The sequence below is a fragment of the Hemiscyllium ocellatum genome, chromosome 19 (assembly GCF_020745735.1).
Source record: "Hemiscyllium ocellatum isolate sHemOce1 chromosome 19, sHemOce1.pat.X.cur, whole genome shotgun sequence".
In the NCBI taxonomy this organism is placed as follows: Eukaryota; Metazoa; Chordata; class Chondrichthyes; order Orectolobiformes; family Hemiscylliidae; genus Hemiscyllium; species Hemiscyllium ocellatum.
The window spans coordinates 41,935,215-41,955,606 of NC_083419.1; the positions used below are offsets into that span (position 1 = coordinate 41,935,215).

The 20,392-nt window shown below is 42.9% G+C and overlaps 1 protein-coding gene across 4 annotated transcripts in view; it reads right to left on the bottom strand.

Moving 5' to 3' along the window:
• b4galnt3b (beta-1,4-N-acetyl-galactosaminyl transferase 3b) overlaps positions 1 to 20,392 on the bottom strand; it is a 193,256-nt gene that overhangs the window by 30,432 nt on the left and 142,432 nt on the right. For all 4 annotated transcript variants that reach the window (XM_060839850.1, XM_060839851.1, XM_060839852.1 and 1 more), the window contains 3 exons: positions 19,817 to 19,883; positions 19,143 to 19,286; positions 4,508 to 4,617 (listed from right to left, as the gene is read on the bottom strand). In XM_060839850.1, coding sequence (XP_060695833.1) covers positions 4,508 to 4,617; positions 19,143 to 19,286; positions 19,817 to 19,883 — 321 coding nt within the window. The remainder of the gene's footprint in view (positions 1 to 4,507; positions 4,618 to 19,142; positions 19,287 to 19,816; positions 19,884 to 20,392) is intronic.

Sequence of the window (20,392 nt, forward strand, 5' to 3'; positions counted from 1 at the left end):
TCACCTTTGGTAGCAAAAACAGGAAGGCAGATTATCATCAGAAAAGCGATAGATTAGGGAGGGAAGTGGTGCAAGAAACCTTGGATTCCTTGTATGCCAGCCATCGAAGATAAGCAGGCAGTGAAGAGGGAAAATGGTATGTTGGATTTCCTAGTGAGAGGATTTGAGTACAGGAGCAATTTCCTCAATTGTACAGGGCACTGATAAGACCATACCTGCAGTATTGTGTGTCATGTCAATCTCCTTATCTGAGGAAAGATGTTCTGGCTATGGATGGGCTGCAAGGAAGGTTTACTAGACTGAATCCTGTGTTGATGGACCTGATGTATGGGGAGAGACTGCTTTGGTTAAGACTAGGTTCACGAGAGTTTAGAAAAAAATATGATAGGGGGTGTTGATGGTGGCATCTCATAGAAACCTATAAAATTCTAAGAGGATTAGACAGAGCAGATGCAAGCAGGATGTTCTCGAGGGATGGGGTGTCCAAAACCAGAGGCCACAGTCAAAGGGCAAAAGGATAGGCCATTAAGGATAGAGATGAGATTGGGTTTCTTTACTCAGAATGGTGAGTCTGTGGAATTCTCTGCCACAGGAAACTGTTAAGGCCAGAACATTAAAAACTTGTGCAAAAGATGTAGATTAGTTCTTCAGACTGAAGGGATCAAAGAGCATGGAGAGAAAGGAGGAAGAGAGTGCTGAGTTGAACAATCAGCCATGATCATTTTGAATGGTACAACAGCCTCAAAGGGCTGAATGGTCTCCTCCTGCTCCTATATTCACTTTTTAATGTTTCAATGTGAAGACTTCTCTGAAGTCTAGTCTCTTCTTCTCTCTTTATTTTCTCACTGAAAGAAATTTCAAATCACCCAACATTAGTTGCTGTACCAGGGAGAGTATAGGATTGTTTGAATAGGTGAGTTAAGATGAACTGAATAACCTTTTATATCTGTAAATATCTTGCATGTTTTTTGTTGTTTCAGAAATCATTTGTGGATGTCAGACTTGGTGAGAAAGAAACTAAGTTAACATTTTGAGTTAAATGGTGGAACTAGTCTAGTTTTGGATTATGTTTGGCATGGACTGGTTGGACCTAAGGGTCTGTTTTTGTGCTGAATGACTCGATGACTATTCTCTTTGTTGACCTTCTCTATAATTGTTAGTTCTGAATTAAAACAGCACTTGCATAGAGATCAGTATTTCTCCAAGCTTTCTTGAGGTTTTACTATTTTTAAAAAAACATTTTTCCACTTATCTTCATCATCGATTCATCCAAAAATAATTAATGATTACTTTGATTGGATTACTTTAGGTGAATGAGCGCTATCAAAGATAATCTTTATCAATGCAGTTATTGGTTTGATTGTCTTACTGAAGGCATTATAACTAGTACAATTGCACCATTTAAGAGGCATTTGGATGGGTATATGAATAGGAAGGGTTTGGAGAGAGTTGGGCCGGGTGCTGGCAGGTGGGACTAGATTGGGTTGGGATATCTGGTCGGCATGTTCGGGTTGGACCGAAGAGTCTGTTTCTGTGCTGTACATCTCTGTGACTCTATGAACTCATGGATTGTTATTGCCTTTAACTGTCTACCATAATTGAACAGTCACTTGTGCTTTTGGTGGGAAATCAACATTTTGCAACAGACAGTTGTATCAGCAAAAACAACAATGTTTTGACGATACATTCCAGTTCACTGAAAAATACAAAAACAGATTCAAGCCAGAAGCACTTACTTGAGAGAATACTGCCCAGGTGTTGTGATAATAAACGTCTAATTACTGCAGAGTAAAAAGTGAGGTCTGCAGATGCTGGAGATCAGAGCTGAAAATGTGTTGCTGGTTAAAGCACAGCAGGTCAGGCAGCATCCAAGGAACAGGAAATTCGATGTTTCGGGCAAAAGCCCTTCATCAGGAATGAGGAGAGGGTGCCAGGCAGGCTAAGATAAAAGGTAGGGAGGAGGGACTTAGGGGAGGGGCGATGGAGATGTGATAGGTGGAAGGAGGTCAAGGTGAGGGTGATAGGCCGGAGTGGGGTGGGGGCGGAGAGGTCAGGAAGAGGATTGCAGGTTAGGAAGGCAGTGCTGAGTTCAAGGGAATCAACTGAGACAAGATGGGGGGAGGGGAAATGAGGAAACTGGAGAAATCTGAGTTCATCCCTTGTGGTTGGAGGGTTCCCAGGCGGAAGATGAGGCACTCTTCCTCCAACCGTCGTGTTGTTATGTTCTGGCGATGGATGAGTCCAAGGATCTGCATGTCTTCGGTGGAGTGGGAGGGAGAGTTAAAGTGTTGAGCCATGGGGTGATTGGGTTGGTTGGTCCGGGCGTCCCAGAGGTGTTCCCTGAAGCGTTCCGCAAGTAGACGGCCCGTCTCCCCAATGTACAGGAGGCCACATCAGGAGCAGCGGATGCAATAGATGATGTGTGTGGAGGTGCAGGTGAATTTGTGGCGGATATGGAAGGATCCCTTGGGGCCTTGGAGAGAAGTAAGGGAGGAGGTGTGGGCGCAAGTTTTGCATTTCCTGCGGTTGCAGGGGAATATGCCAGGAGTGGAAGTTGGGTTGGTGGGGGGTGTGTACCTGACGAGGGAGTCACGAAGGGAGTGATCTTTGCGGAACGCTGATAGGGGAGGGGAGGGAAATATATCCCTGGAGGTGAGGTAAGTTGGTATTTGCTCCCTCTATTATCCCCAATGTACTTAATCTGCCTAGAGGACAGGGTCTCTTAGTGAGCTCAGGGGGGCACACACAGCTGATAGATCTATTCACCTTGTACATAGCACTCTGAGAATCACTTCACTTCTGAATCAGGAGAGGGTGACTCATTCGCTCCAACCCACACTGACAAGAAGATAAAAATGCCTCAATGGGTTTCTTTTATGAAAAATGTTCCTTTAAGATTCAATCATTTTGAGTTTGCAGCTGCTGACCACTTAAGAAATGTGATTAAAAAAAGAAATTATCCTGAGGTTTTTATGACCAAAGGTACTTGGCTTAATTAGAGAAAGGAGGAATGAGTAGTCTGACAAAATCCCAGTTTGAAATAAACCAGTTGGCAAAAAGATTAAGTTGGCATCCTGCAGAACAATGTAATAACATAGACCCTCAGCGAAGTTATCCCTGGGGTATTGTGCTCAATGTTGGGCTCCCTACCTACTGATAGATACCATAACGCAAACCAAATTCAGCATAGTAATTTCCAGAATGTTCTTTGAAGAAACACTAAAGTAGGCTGGATTCTCTCAAGAATTAAAATAATGAGACGTGATCTCATTCAAACATACAAATGCCTATCATGGCTCAACAGGTAGATGTAGGAGGAACAGGGGAGGTGCAGGAATAATAGGGAAGATGCAGGAATAACGGGGAGATGCAGGAACGACAGGGGAGATGCGGGAGTGACAGGCAAGATGCAGGAATGACACATGAGATGCAGGAGTGACAGGGAAGATGTGGGAATGACAGGGGAATGCACAAATTACAGGGGAGATGCGGGAATGACAGGGGAGATACAGGACTGACAGGGAAGATGCAGGAGAGATATTCTCCCTGGCTGGGTTGACTTAGAACTAGGAGACACAGACTTATAAGGGGAAGATCATTTAGGACTGAAATGAGGATCAATTTCTTCTCTCGGATGGTGCTGAATTATTGAAATTCACTGTCCCCAAGGGATATGGAGATTCGGTCACTGAGGGTATTCAAGATTGACATGGACTAATTTCTACAGATCAGAAACTTCAGCATTCTAGGGATACTGCAGCAAAACGGTGTTGAAGTAGAAGATCTGTTCTGTTCCCACTGAATGGCAGAGTGAGGACAAAGGGTTGATGGCTACCCCTGTCCTATTTCTCAGGTTCTTAAAACAACAAACTAAAAATTCTCCACATTGGCTTAGTTTTCCATAAGGGCCACCTGTGTGGGTAATGTGGGAGACTGTGAAAGGGTCGAGAAACCCAGAAATGTTCTCTTGTTCTTACAACCGACTGCAGCTTAATGTTTACTGGTAAAGTCCTCCTCAATATACAGCTTTCTTTGCTTGCAAGCACATATAAGTAATGAACATGTACACCCTGCATAAATTGGATGGCACAGGGGGTCCATTTATATGTTTCAATGCAGAAATTAATTCTGATTCTCTTTTAAAGTTCTCACTGAAATTGTAGCTGTTTTGTGTGATGTTTTTTCAACTGGTAAGCTGTTCTGAATTGAAGTCCGATCCAAAATAATTGAATTTGAAAATGGATGTTCTAGCCTGATCTGAATGCACTGTTTTTATTTTAGCAATCCCCCACCTCATCCATTAGAATATAATTTGGTAACAGCATGTTTAGCAAACCGACTGAGCCTGATGTGCAATATACACAGGTGAGTTAACAATAACAAACAAGTTCTGGATTAATTTGATGCTGATCACCCATATTAGAAAGAAACATTACTAAATGGTAAGCATTGGCCACCTTGTACATCTTCATTAATGATGCATAAAGAAACAGGAAAAGACACTTACAAACTGTAATCCCTGGTAACGGAGCAGCGGGAATCCTTTAATTATATAGCTGGGTCTGTAAATACAGTCAGGCAGCACTTTGTGCACATGGGACTTATCGATTAGAGGCACTGAAATTAGAATGAACAAAAAAAAGGTGAAGAAGATGTTACATCACTATCTCAGAGTTATTCTCTGCCAAAAAGAGAGTTATTGTCTTATTTGTTAATGCACTAATGTTCTTCCTCCAGGCGTCGGGTAGTGAGGGAGTGGCAGTGAAGGAGGCCCACGACCTCCATGTCCTCGGATAAGTGGGAGGGGGAGTTGAAATGTTGGGCCACAGGGTAGTATGGTTGATTGGTGCCCTGGAGGAAGAATGCTTCATCTTCCGCCTTGGAACACTTCAACCCCAGGGCATCAATGTGGACTTCACCAGTTTCCTCATTTCCCCTTCCCCCACCTCACCCCAGCTTCAAACTCCCAGCTCAGCACTGTCCCCATGACTTATTCTACCTGCCTATCTTCTTTTCCACCTATCCATTCCACCTTCCTCCCTGACCTATCACCTCCATCCCCTCCCCCACTCACCTATTGTACTCTATGCTACTTTCTCCTCACCCCCCACCCTCCTCTCATTTATCTTTCCATCCTTCAGACACTCTGCCTGTATTCCTGATGAAGGGCTTTTGCCCGAAACGTTGATTTTACTGCTCCTCGGATGCTGCCTGAACTGCTGTGCTTTTCCAGCACCACTCTAATCTAAACTCTGGTTTCTAGCATCTGTAGTCATTGTTTTTACCCTTTTTACATAGCTGACCTATATTTACACAGTGTATAACTGACCTATGGTTTCACCGTGTATAGGTGACCTATGGTTACACACTGTATAGCTGACCTGTAATTACATAGTGTATAGCTGACCTATGACAACACAGTGTGTAACTGACCTATATTTACACACTGTATAGCTGACCTATGGTTACACAGTGTACAGCTGACCTATGGGTACATAGTGTATAGCTGACCCATGGTTACACACTATAGAGCTGACCTATATTTACACTGTGTATAGCTGACTTATATTTACACACTGTACAGCTCTCCTATGGTTACATAATATATACCTGTAATGCAACTGTTTTCCTCTTCATTTCTCTATTCTGTAGCAAAGGATTGTACTCAGGTACCTTCATACCTGAGATGGCACTGTCAGTAGCAACTTTGACTGTACTCATTTGAGTACAGTTCACAATAAAGCTAGTTCAATTCAATTCAATACCATTGTGCCACAAGAACCTCACTATGAAATTATATCTTGGCAATCTAAATGTGCTTCTAGTGTCAGAAATGTCATTGAACCCATGAACCTAGTAACTAGCACAGTTGGGTTTAGTCACACCAACTCAAATCAATGATATTGCAATGGGATCCCCTCTAGTTTGGGCTCTTGCTAACATCTTCATTGCTTCCCATGAAAAGCTTGCCTTCAACAGAAAGACCACTAACCTCCTACCCTTTGCGCACATCTGAAATGTAGATGACAAGTTTTCAAAATCCAAATCTACAGCTGCATCAAACAATCTTTTTTTTAACACAGTTTAAAACTCCATGCACGATTCTCAGACAGGGATCAAGAGGTCCTGATGGACAGGGTGATCAAGGGGAAGGGGCATCCTTTTCCCAGAGGAGGCAGTGCCAACCTGGTCCAAGATTGCCACCTGCATCAGTGCAGACTCTAGGGTGCAGAGGAACGCCCAGCAATACCACATGGCATTCTCTGCTCTGCCAGGGTAAGTACCCACACTATCCTCTCTGCTACCTCATAGTCACCCTAACTCTGCCAATGCACCCACTTCCCACCAAGGCGCATGCACTTCCACTCTCACAAATGCAATACAACACCTTCCCTCACTAGCTCCCACAACCTTTTGCCTAGTCCATTCCAGGAACTGGATGCCTGTGTGCAAAGTGTCCCCACTGCAGCCTTTCAATACTAGCTGCCGATGTGCCCTGCAATGAGAGCCTGTGCTTCCTAAGCACACTACTGGTGTATAGGAGGGTGGTAGAATGATCACAAGCTGTTTGTAGATGCTGAATACCAATGCCAGAGGTGGAGGAATATGTGTGATTGGTGCTGGGTTCATGCTGCAGATTGGTTGTAAGCAACACCAGGTTGTTCAGAGCAAGTGGCGAGCTGAATCAGGCAGGTACACAGCTGGTTTCCATACTGAGTACAGCTGACGTCTAGCAAGTTTGGCAAGTTTGCTAAGATAGAAACTGAATGTAAATAAGATGAGTTGTACCATAAACAAGGTGTTTAACAAGGATTAATTACTGTCAGTCGGCAACTTGCCACTGCCTAGCAAGGATCACGCCACAGCGCTTGTGAAAATATAGTGCGGGTTACACCCAACTTCAAGGTAAGCCTCCACTGGACTTTGATCTTGACCCGACTCTGCCATCACCCATTGACTCCAAACCCTACCAGATTTCATCTTTGACAACTATCAGTTCCTGCTACATCTCCATGTCAGCCATGAACAAATTAATCAACACCCTCTTGACATTCTCTACAAATGGTTATTCCCTTTCTAACGTTGTTCTCCATTTGAATTACACCTTCTCTCTCTTTCCCTGCCAAGGTGTATCTACAGAGGGTTACTCTCAGCAAAGCTAACCCAGTATTGAGTATTCTCTCTGGACATCTGTATTGTATTTATATCTTTCATTTATTTAGATCTCCAGTGTTCACAGAATTTAGTTCACTGTCACCTCTCTTCCAGGTATGCCCATGTTGAGGAAGTTCTGCTTTTTTCTGTGACAAGATTTCTATTTGAATTTTTCAGCTTATTTACCTTGATTGCTTTCTATATTGCCCGTAGTGTTTTGATAAAATGTTTGCCAAAACTCATTTTCAAAGCCATATCTCCTTGTGGCTGCTTCTACCCCTGGTTTCCCACATGAATTTCAAATGAAATACTATGCTTTATGTTGTGAATCCCACCCAGGATCACAACATATAATACTCCCTAAAACTCACTGCATCCTGAGATCCACACTCAGTGCCCTGTGCAGTCACATGCACATTCTTGATCTTTGTCTCCATCAGCACCATCTCACTCTATCTCAAAGTTGACCTGGTCCCCATCAACACTTGTTTCTTCAGTTTATTCAATGGCTCAACAAGAAACTTTTAGTCTTCATTTTAACTGGGAAAGAATGCAAGTTTCAAAAAATTTACAAGTACTAATACCATTCTGGATTCTTCCTTAGATCATAGCATGATTAGCTGTAGGAGCAGGATTAGGCCATTTGGCGCACCAAGCCTGCTCCACCATTTGATCATAGCCGATATATTTCTCAAACCCCTTCTTCTGCCTTGTCTTGTATTCCGTGATCCCCTTACTCATCACAAACGCATCCATCTTTATTAAATATACTCGATGACTTGGTCTCCACAGCCATCAACAGCAACGTGTTTCACAAATTAACCAACCTCTAGCTCAAGAAATTCCTCCTCATCTCAGTTTTAAAGAGTTATTCCTTCACTTTGAGACTACGCCCTTGTGTTCTAGTCTCTCCTACTAGTGGAAACATCTTCTCCATGTCCCCTCCATTGAGGCCTTTCAGTATTCTGTAAGCTTTCCATCAGATCCCGCCTTATCCTTCCAAACTCCATCATGTACAGACCCAGAGGCCTCAACTCCTCCTCATATGACAAACTCTTCATTCTCAGATCATTTTTGTCAATCTTCGCTAGACCTCTGCTCCCCTTCCCAAATTCCATCACCTCTTCCAATTCCATCTCTTGTCATTATCTTGTGATGTTTCCCTCTCTGATACTGAATGATCTGTGCTCCCTTGACATACCTCTATTTTCAGGAACAGCATGACTTGGAACTCTCCTTGCGTCACCTTTGTCTCTCTGTCTCTACTCCATAGGACAATTCAGCCATCTCCAAAACTCCACCCTCTCTCTGTCCTCCCACTGCACTTAGTCTCGTGACTTCAGCACCATAGTTTCTCTGCTCACCTCACCCACTCTAACCTGTCTCCTTCGGAATTTGCTGCACTCAGTTAAAGAACATAAAAAAAAGCACAGAACAGGCCCTTCGGCCCACGCTATTGTGCTGAGGATTAATCCTTATCTAAAATAAAATAACCTAACCCACGCACCTCTCAATTCACTGCTATCCATGTGCATGTCCTGCAGTTGCTTAAATGTCCCCAATGACTCTGCTTCCACCACCACTGCTGGCAATGCATTCCACGCATTCACAATTCTCTGCGTAAAGAACCTACCTCTGACGTCTCCTCCTAACATCTTAAAACTATGACCCTGCATGGCAGTCAGTCCTGCCCTGGGGAAAAGTGTCTGGCTATTGTCTCGATCCATGCCTTGCATTACCTTGTATACCTCGATCAGGTCACCTGTCGTCCTCCTTCTCTCCAGAGAGGACAGTCCAAGATTAGTCAACCTCTCTTCGTAAGACAAGCTCTCCAATCCAGGCAGCATCCTGGTAAACTTTCTTTGCACCCTTTCCAAAGCCTCTGTATCTTTCCCATAGTAGGGCGCTAGAACTGGACACAATATTCCAAGTGTGGTCTTGCCAGGGTTTTGTAGACTTGCAGCAAAACCATGCAGCTCTTAACCTCGATGCCCGTTAATGAAAGCCAAAACACCATATGCTTCCTTAACAACCCTATCTACTTGGGTGGCAACCTTGAGGGATCTATGCACTTGAAGACCAAGATCCCACTGTTCCTCCACCGCCGAGAATCCTGTCTTAATTCTATATTCAGCATTCAAGTTCAATCTTCCAAAATGCATCACTTTGCATTTATCCAGGTTAAATTCCATCTGCCATTTCTCAGCCCAGTTCTGAATCCTGTCAATATCAGCCTGCAACAGCCCTCAATACTATCAATGGCACCTCCAACCTTTGTGTCATTGGCAAATTTACTAACCCACCCCTCAACCTCCTCATCCAAGTCATTTATAAAAACTACAAAGAGCAGAGGCCTAAGAACAGAGCCCTGCAGGACACCACTCACCACTGGCTTCCAGGCAGAATACATTCCATCTACAACCATTCTCTGCCTTCTGTCAGCCAACCAATTCTGAATCTAGATAGCCAAATCTCCCTGTATCCCATATCTCCTGACTTTATGAATGAGCCTCTCATGGGGAACTTTATCAAATACCTTGCTGAAGTCCATATACGCCACATCCACTGCCTGATCTTCATCAACCTGTGTCCTCATCTCCTCAAAGAACTCAATAAGGTTTGTGAAGCATGATCTGCCCCTCACAAAGCCATGCTGACTGCCTTTAATCACACTATGCTTTGCCAAATAGTCATAAATCCTATTCTTTAGAATTCTTTCCAAAACCTTGCTGACCACAGACATAAGACTGACTGGTCTGTAATTGCCAGGGATTTTCTTATTACCTTTCTTGAAAAGAGAAACAACATTGGCCTCTCTCCAATTCTCTGGTACGACTCCAGTGGAGAGTGAGGAAGCAAAGTTCTTCGCCAGCGGCTTAGCAACCTCCTTTCTCACTTCCCAGAGCAACCTAGGATAAATATGGTCTGTCCCTGGGGACTTATCAATCTCAATGTTTGCCAAAATTTCCAGCACATCAACTTCCTCAATCTCGATTTGTTCAAGCTCGCTCTTGGCTACTCAAAGGTCCCTTTCCTTAGTGAAAACCAAAGCCAAAAAACCCATTTAGGGCGTGGAGTATGATTATCTGCTCATACTCCACGCACACGTTCCCTATGCTATCCCTGACTGGCCCTACCTTTTTTAGATTAGATTACTTACAGTGTGGAAACAGGCCCATCGGCCCAACAAGTCCACACCGACCCGCAACAGCGCAACCCACCCATACCCCTACATTTACCCCTTTACCTAAAACTATGGGCGATTTAGTATGGTCAATTCACCTGACCTGCACATCTTTGGACTGTGGAAACCCACGCAGACACGGGGAGAATGTGCAAACGCCACACAGTCAGTCGCCTGAGTTGGGAATTGAACCCGGGTCTCTGGCGCTTGTGAGGCAGCAGTGCTAACCACTGTGCCACCGTGCCGCCCACTGTGCCACCTTCTCTCTGATCAATCTCTTATTCCTCACATATGAGTAAATGCCTTTGGGTTCTCTCTAATCCTTTTTCATGCCCCCTCCTGGTTCTGTTCAGTCCATTTCTGAGCTCCTTTCTAGTGAACCTATAATCCTCTAAAGCTGTGCTAGATCTTTGCTTCCTCCACCTTACGTAAGCTGCCTTCTTCCTTTTGACAAGAAGCTCCTCTGTTCTCGTTATCCAAGGCTCCTTAATCTTACCACTTCTTGTCTATCTCAGAGGAACACATTTATGCATCACTCGCAAGAACTGCTTCTTAAACAGTCTTCACATGTCTGTTGTTCCCATTCTGTGGAACAATTGCTCCCAATCTGTACTTCCCAACCCTTGTCTGATAGCTTCATAATTTCCTTTTCCCCAATTAAATGTCTTCCTTTGGTAATTGCTGCTTTCCCTCTCCAAGGCAATGGTAAATGTGAGGCAGTTGTGGTCACTGTCACCAAAGTGTTCTCCCACCTGTCCTCGCTCATTGCCAAGCACCAAATCCAAAATGGCCTTTCCCCTTGTTGGTCTGTCTACGTACAGAGTTAGGAAACCCTCCTAAACCCGTCTGACAAAAACGGCTCCATCCGAACCATCTGCGCTAAGGAAGTTCCAGTCAATATTGGGAAAGTTGAAGTCACCCATAAACAACAACCCTGCTACATCTGCATGTTGCCAACATCTGCCAGCCTATGAGTTCTTCAATCTCCTTACTGCTTTTAAGGGGTCTGTAGAAAACCCCCAGTGACGTGGCTGCTCCCTTGCTGTTCCTAACTTCCACCCATACTGGTTCAGAAGTCAAGACTTCCTCTCCAACCTTCACTTATGTAGCTGTGATTCACTCTCTGATTAGCAATGCTACACCCCCTCCTGTTTTTCTACCTTCTCTGTTCTTTTTAAACGTTCTAAACCCTGGAACATCTAGCAACCATTCTTGCCCCTGTGAAACCCACGTTTCTGTTATGGCCACAACATCATAGTCCCATGCTCTAAGTTCATCACTCTTATTTCTAACACTCCTTGTATTAAAGCAGACACACATGAGCAACCTCCCTGATAGATTCACTACATCCTATCACTGCCCCATCTACAACGCCCCCTTCTCAGATATATAGCTCTGGTTCCCACCTCTTTGCCAAACTAGTTTAAACCCACCCGAACCACACAAACAAATCTTCCACCCAGGATATTTGTGCCCCTTCAGTTCAGGTGCAACCTGTCCTTCATGTACAGGTCCCACCTTCCCCAGAAGGCATCCCAATGGTCTATGTATCTGAAGCCCTCCCTCCTGCACCAGCTGCGCAGCCACGTGTTAAGCTACACTTGTTGCCTGTTCCTCACCTCACTATCTTGTGGCACCAGGAGCAAACCTGAGATCATTACTCTACTTGTCCTGCTCTTCAGCTTCCAACCTCACTCAAACCTGATGGGGTGGTGGCACTCCTTCATCAATGGCCTGCTGAGTTCTCCAGCTCTTTCCATTTTTATTCCCATTTCTAAATTTGGTTTCTTAAGTGTCAGTTCTGATGTGCACAGGGTGAAAAATGTTGACATTGTGTCTCCTTTAAGACCTTCAAATTCACACATTTTAATGTGACACACAAGGATTTTGATCAGAAAAACAGAATAAAAGAAATTAGTTAATTGGAAATGGTGAAGAACCTTTTAATTTCTCTAACAGGGAAACACACTATATATATAATGCATATGCAACAAACTAATAGATGTAGATGTTTATGACATTGATATGGGAAGGCGATGGCCTAGTGGTATTATCGTTGGAATGTTGATCCTGAGAACATTCTGCGAACCTGGCAGACAGGTGGAATTTGAATTCAATAAATATCTGGAATTAAGATTCTACTGATGACCTTAAATCCATTGGCAATTGTTGGAACAAACCGTCTAGTGCACTCATGCCCTTTAGGAGAGGAAACTGCCAACCTTACCTAGTCTGGCCTACATATAACTCCCAACCCACTACAATGTGACTGACTCCTAACTGCCCTCTGGGTAATTAGGGATGGGCAATAAGTGACATCCTTATCCTGTGAATGAATGAATGAATAAAGAAATCACACGAGTGCAATTGTGACAAACAAAGCACAGGAATTGTGTGTACCTCTTTTAGGAGTGACTATATGAAATTCAAATGGATCACGGAGAAGATGGCAAAATCATCATATGCTTAACATGGCCCCATCATTTGTAGCATTATTTGGCAGGGTCTTGAATGAGGCATTTTAGAAAAGCAAACATTCAATTTGAAATTGCTCCTAAATTAGCCAGCATTAAGTATCTTCTATGTTAACTATAAATTTCATCATGTCACTACAGCAGTTGTTTCCTATTCATTTGTTTGAAATTTGATTTTGCTTATGTAAAAGATCTTCACTGAATTCTTTTCAATGCACTGAAACATGTAAATGAACATGGGACCCAGCATAACTTGACAAGTTGGATCCAAAATTGGCAAGAAATAGAGGGTGGTGGTAAAAGGCTGTTTATGAGACTGGAAGCCAGATTCTAGTGACGTAGCATAGGGATCAGTGCTGAGTCACTTATTGTTTAGTATAACGTTGGGGGGAATGATAAGTAAGTTTGCAGATGACATGAAAATTGGTCAGGTGCTGGATAATGAGGAAGAAGGTCTTAGGTTCTCAGAGGTGATAGACAGGTTGGTGAGATGGGCAGATCAGTGGCAGATGGAATTTAATCCTGATAAGTGTGAGGTGCTGCACTTTGGAAGCAGTAACAAGTCAAGAGATTACTCAATAAATGGCAGGAGATGAGGAAGCTCAGAGGAAACAAGGGGTGCTTGTCCATAGATCCCTGAAGGTGGCATGACAGGTTAATCAGGTAGTTTTTTTAGATTAGTCCACACTGACCTCTGAAGAGTAACCCACCCAGACCCATTTCCCTCTGACTAATACACTTAACACTACGGGCAATTTACTGTGGCCAATTCACCTGACCTGCACATCTTTGTGACTGTGGGAGGAAACCAGAGCACCGGAGGAAACCCAAGCAGACATTGGGAGAATGTGCAAACTCCACACACAGTCACCCGAGGCTGGAATCGAACCTGGGACCCTGGTGCTGTGAGGCAGCAGTGCTAACCACTGAGCTATCATGCCACCCCTAAGTTAAGATAAGTTAAGATAGTGTACAGAATACTTGCTTCTATCAGGAAAGGCATAGATTACAAGAGCAAGGAGGTCATATCAGAGCTGGACAAAACTTTGTTTATGCCACAGCTGGATTGCTACATGCAGTTCTGGTCACTGCACTAGAGGAAGGATGTGATTGTACTGGAAAGGGTGCAGAGGGGAATCACCACAATATTGCCAGGTATAGAGCAGTTTAGCTATGAAGGGAGAGGTGCTACGCTTGGGATTTCTTTAGAGCAGAGAAGGCTGAGAGAGAACCTCATACAGATTAGATTCCCTACAGTGTGGAAACAGGCCCTTCAGCTCAACAAGTCCACACCGACCCTCCGAAGAGTAACCCACCCAGACCCTATATTTACCCCTGATTAATGCACCTAACACTATAGGCAATTTAGCTTGGCCAATTCACCTGATCGTTGGACTGCGGGAGGAAACCGGAGCACCTGGAGGAAACCTGTGCAAACACAGAAAGAATGTGCAAACTCCACACAGACAGTTGCCTGAGGCTGGAATTGAACCCGTATCCCTGGTGCTGTGAGGAAGCAGTGCCAACCACTAAGCCACCATGCCACCCATGGTTTATAAGATGATGAGGGGGGTGGACAGGGTGGATAGAAAGCTGTTGTTCCCTTTAGTTGAAGGGTCAGTAACAAAGGGGCATGATTTAAGATGAAAGACACAGAGGAGAGTTAAGAAAAAGAGTTTTCACTCAGAGGCTGGTGGGGATTTGGAATGCATTGCTTGGCAGAGTCCTTGAGGTGTGTAACCTCACAATCTTTAAAACTGTACTTGGATAAACATGTGAAGTGTTTTAACATTTAAGGGTATGGGCTAAATGCTGGAAAATGGGACTAGTATAGATTTAGTGGTACAGATTCGATGGGCCAAAGGGCCTCTTCTGTATTGTATGATTCTATGGTCAAAGATGGTCTCTTTTTATTTTCTATATTTTGGATTGCGGACAGAAATGAGGAAAGGACTGTTTTAAAAACCAAGGATTGTGAATAGTGTTTCTGCGCTTTTTAGCGGCAAGTTAGCTGACACTCATTCTGAGTGCTGTTTGTTCAAGCTGTAAGGGAGATTACTGCAGATGAGCTGTGGCCAGGGGTGTGGGTTCAGCTGGCAACAAATAGTTGATTGGTCTGTGGAGTGGCAACCAGTTATTGATGATAAAGGCTTTCTCTGAACCAACAACTATGTGACTGGCTCCCAGGTGGTTGGACAGCTTGTGGGTATGAATTTTTGGTCAGAAGGCATCGGATCTTAATAGGAAGTAGCCGTCCTTTACAGTAAGAAAACACTCAAGCTGACACAAAGACAGTCAAATTTCCCCTCATCAATTTGTTTTAACTTATTCATTTTTCTTTTGTGGGATGTGGGTGTCACTGGCTGACTAGCATTTATTGCCTGTCCCTAGTTGCCCTTGAGAAGGTGGTGGTGAGCTGCCTTCCTGAACTGCTGCAGTCCACCTGCTGTGGATTGACCCACAATGCCATTAAGGAATTTGACCTAGCAGCAGTAAAGGAACGGTGTTACCATATATCTGCTGCCCTTATCCTTCCTGATGGAAGGGGTTATGGGTTTGGAAGGTGTTGTCTGAGGGTCTTTGGTGAATTTCTGCAGTGCATCTTCTAGATAGTACACACTGCTGTTACTGAGCTTCAGTGGTGAGGGAGTGGATGCAATGCCAATCAAGTGGGCTACTTTGTCCTGGAGAGTGTCAAGCTTGTTGAGCGTTGTTGGGGCTGCAGTCATCCAAGCAAGTGAGAGTATTCCATCACCCTCCTGACTTGTGCCTTGTAGCTGGTGGAGAGCTCGCCGCAGTATTCCTAGCGTCTGACCTGCTCTTATAGCCATTGTGTTAATGTGGTGAGTCTAATTGAATTTTTGATCAATGATAATGCTAAGGATGTTGGGGATATTGGGGAATTCAGTGATGGTAATACCATTGAATGTCAAGGGGCAGTAGTTAGATTGTCTCTTATTGGTGATGATCATAGCCTGGCAATTGTGTGGCATGAATGTTACTTGCTACTTGTCAGCCCAAGCCTGGAAATTGTCCAGATCTTGTTTCATTTGAACACAGACTGCTTCAGTATCTGAGGAGTTGTGAACGTTGCTGAACGTTGTTCAATCATCGGTGAACATTCCCACTTCTGACCTTATGTTGGAGGGTCCTATTAATGAACCAGCTGAAGATGGTTGGTCTTCAGTTGGTCTCCTGCAGAGATGTCCTGAAGCTGAAATGACTGACCTCCAACAACTACAACCATCTTCCTATGTGTCAGGTATGACTCCAACCACTGGAGAGTTTACCCCCGATACCCATTGATTCCAGTTCTGCCAGGCGTCCTTGATGCCACACTCATTCAAATGATGTCAAGGGCTGTCACATTTTGGAATTCAGCTCTTTTGTCCATGTTTGAACCAAGGCTGTGATGAAGTCAGGAGCTCAGTGGCCCTAACAGAACCCAAAGCAGATGTTACTGAACAGGTAATTGTCGAGCAGGTGCTGCTTGACAGCACTGTTCATGACCCCTTCCATCACCTTACTGATGATTTAGAATAAAACTGATCGGACAGTATTTGGCCAGGTTGGATGTGTCCTGTTTTTTTATGTACAGGACATATTTGTTAGATAGATTCCAGCGTTATAACTGTACTGTAACACTTGGCTAGGGGAGTGGCAAGTTCTGGAGCACAAATCTTCAGTACTATTGTCAGAGCCCATAGCCTTTGCAATATCCAATGCCTCCAATTGTTTTTTGATATCACTTGAAGTGAATCAAACTGGCTGAAGACTGGTATCTGTGATGCTGAGGACCAATGAAGGAGGCTGAGATGGATCATCCACTCAGCACTTCTGGCTTGAAGATTGCTGCGATAACTTCAGACTTATCGTTTGCACTGGTGTGCTGGGCTCTTCAATCATTGGGGATCGGGATAGTTGTGGAGTCATCTCCTCCCGTGAGTTATTTAATCATGACTGGATGTGGCAGGATTGCAGAGCTTAGATCTGATCTATTGGTTGCGGAATGGCTTAGATCTGTCTATCACTTGCTGTAACCTTTAACATTCAACCAAAACTCAGAGACTTTATAAGTGCGAACCAATTGACCCGGGCCTTTGGCAAGCAAATGAAAGTACCTGGAAAAGGAAAATTGAGGAGCTTTAAGTTCGCAGAAAGATTTAGACATTTTGGAGAGTGGTCCAAGAAATGGCTGATGAAATTCAATGTGAGCAAATGCGAGGTCTTGCATTTTGGAAAAAAAGAATACAGGCAAAGACTATTTTCTAAACAGTGAGAAAATTCATAAAGCCAAAGTACAAAGGGATCTGGGAGTGCTAGTCCAGGATTCTGTGAAGGTTAACTTGCAGTTTGAGTCCGTGGTTAAGAAAGTAAGTGCAATGTTATCATTTATCTCAAGAGGGTTGGAATATAAAAGCAGCAATGTGCTTCTGAGACTTTATAATGCTCTAGTTAGGCCCCATTTAGAATAGTGTGTCCAATTATGGGCCCCACACCTCAGGACGGACATACTGGCACTAGAGCGTGCCCAGCGGAGATTCACACGGATAATCCTTGGAATGGTAGGCCTAACATACGATGAACGGCTGAGGATCCTGGGATTGTATTCATTAGAGTTTAGAATGTTGATGGGAGATCTAATAGAAACTTACAAGATAATGCATGGCTTAGAAAGGGTGGACGCTGGGAATTTGTTTCCGTTAGGTAGGGAGACTAGGACCTGTGGGCACAGCCTTAGAATTAGAGGAGGTCAATTGAGAATGGAAATGAGGAGAAATTTTTTCAGCCAGAGAATGGTGGGCCTGTGGACTGCGGTGGAGACCAGGAAGGCAGAGATTGATAAATGCTTGATCTCGCAAGGAATTAAGAGATACGGGGAGAGTGCGAATAAGTGGAGTTGAAATGCCCATCAGCCATGATTAAATGGCAGAGTGAACTCGATGAGTCGAATGGCCTTAATTCCACTCTTATGTCTTATGGTCTTAAGTCCTAACAAATAAGAAGGATCATCTCAGCGAAACCTGTGGACAGGGACAACTAAATGTCTTATTAGTCTTTCCCTCCACCCATTTATCTTTTGAGTCTGTCTGTACATTTGTGTAGAGGGGAAAGTTTTGTAAGAGGTTTAGAGTTTTAACCAGCAGTTATATGTTGATAGTTCATAACTCTTTAGCTAGACTCTATTTCTCTGCAGTAAGTAGACATTCTTGCAAAATACAGAAACCTGATCCAGGCTTTCTGTTAAACTAAAAACAGGTTAATTGGGGAATTTGCATTCTTTTATAAAATTTTTAACTTAAGTAACGACTCTCAGAATAGTAGGGCTTGATTTCCAGCTTGCTCCCTCAGTGAAGTGTACAAAGTATTATTTGTTATGATGACAAACATAAATAACTGGTTTTTCACACGAAAGACTAAATTTATTAAAGCTACATGATATCTTAACAAAGAAGATTGATTTGCATTTAAACAATAATATTTGCAGGTGTGAGTTTAAAACTAAAATTAAAACCACTTGCTTGTACCCTGGTGAATGCATCTTTATTTTTGACACAAACTGGTCTCACTTGACATGAATACAAAGTGGAGGACCCCAAATTTTTCCATAGCTCAATCATGATTTAATGGTTTCTCTTGGAAACTACACCCTTATAGATATCTGGAAAGGGTTGGATGGGAGTGCATGTGGTGTTTCTCATGAGTCACAAGCTCATTGATAAACTCACAGAAAAACAATCAAGATATTATTTAAAATGATTGACAAAATGTGGGTGTTACTGGCTCTGTCAGCATTTATTGCCTATCTCTGATTGTCCTCAAGAAAATGGTGGTGAACGATCTACTTGTAAGATTGCAGACCATGTGGTGTTGGTACAATGTACATCGTGAACTGCAAATGGAAGTGTATTCTTCCAGCATGTCATTGTATTTAGAAATGCATGGGAAAAATCTGAAAACAAAAACACTCTCCAGTAACTTCAAAGAGACTTCACCTCTACCAAATAACATTTGGTAAATATTGCCTCTTTTGGCTGCAAATGGATAATTGAACATAAATTGCATAAAATAAATCATCTTATTGCGTCACTTGTTCTTGCTGTTATCATAATAGATGTGACAAATGCTCTGTTCCCTTATCAACCAAAATGTTTAAGGAGCAAAAATGAGTACTGTCATGATTTAGAGGACTTGCTGTTCAATAAGATTTGTTGCTCCTTACTAGTTTTCAATGATCCCCTGAGAAAACCAGTCATATTTCCTACTGGTCATCCCAACATAACATCCCTGTCTTAACAACAACAACAATATTTGGAGAGATCTCTTACATTGGAAGAAACTGTCACGAGGGTCATACTTCAGCATTTCTGATGGATGGTCTCTGCGTGAGCTGGAGTAACCGTAATTCTTTTTATGGCTTGCTATAGACTGTGGAATGTGCTGAACCTCATTTAATTTTATCAGTGACTCATCTGGAATGGAAAAAGAAATTTTAAAATAAATTCACCACAAGGTTCTGTTTAAAGAGGAACACATATTGTTGAATGTTTCACTTATTTAATTATTTTAAAAAGCATTAAGTAATACAACATCAGTCGTAAGTTTAGCTTACTGCCATTTACTCAAATGCATCCAAATTTACAACAATAATTATAAGAGAGTAGAGAACTGGCATTATTTATTACTATTTATAACAGTAAAAGGCTAAGTACAAATATGTTCATTACTAATAATAAGCTTATCTGTGGCATTTTACTCCAATTAAAGTTTAAACAGTTACTTTCTGGTTAAAACCAAAGGAAAGCTGAGTATGTTAAAAGAAAGTCACAATTTCTTTGTCTAAGTTTCAGGTCAGACTTTGAGTTACATAGAGTTCTGGACTCCTTTATGCAACTTCATTACTGTCTTCTTCACACTCTCAACTGGTTCTAATAATTTATAATTCTAAATAATACAAATGCAAGTGTATAATTTACAAATAGAAGTATAGTGCGTAACTTACTAACAAAAAGTGAGATATACTTCGAATCAATAATGCTGAATTTAAGGCCAGTTTTGCGAAGTCGCCACTAAGGAAAAGAAACAATAAATATGATAATTAAATGTTTTCGATTAACCAGCCTGCCTCCGCTGTATTGGCCTGCTGCTAAAAACGGTGCTGATTTTCCTGCTCTCTCACTTTAGGGAACTTGATCTTTGCAGTAAGCCCCTGTTTTAAGTTGCCTCATATAGGCTCACTCTGCTTTATTGTTTCTGATATAATGGGGCTGTTGTGTGGATTTAGCATCAGGATTTGGGCCTAAGTATTCCTTTACCTCACAATACATGATTAGCACCATTCTGCACACCCTGCGTTCAGAGCAATGTGATATTTTCTTATAACCACACTACAGTTTGGTGTGAAAAATGTCCATGCCATTCATACCTTTCTTGTTTATTGCCTCCCTACCTGACCATCCTGTTCGCAGCCTTTCTCAGTTACAGATTGTCGTTGTTATCCTTGTCCATCATTTTTCTCCCATTTAGCACTTCTCCTTACCCTAATTATCCTCCTTAAATGCACCCCAACATCAGCCCC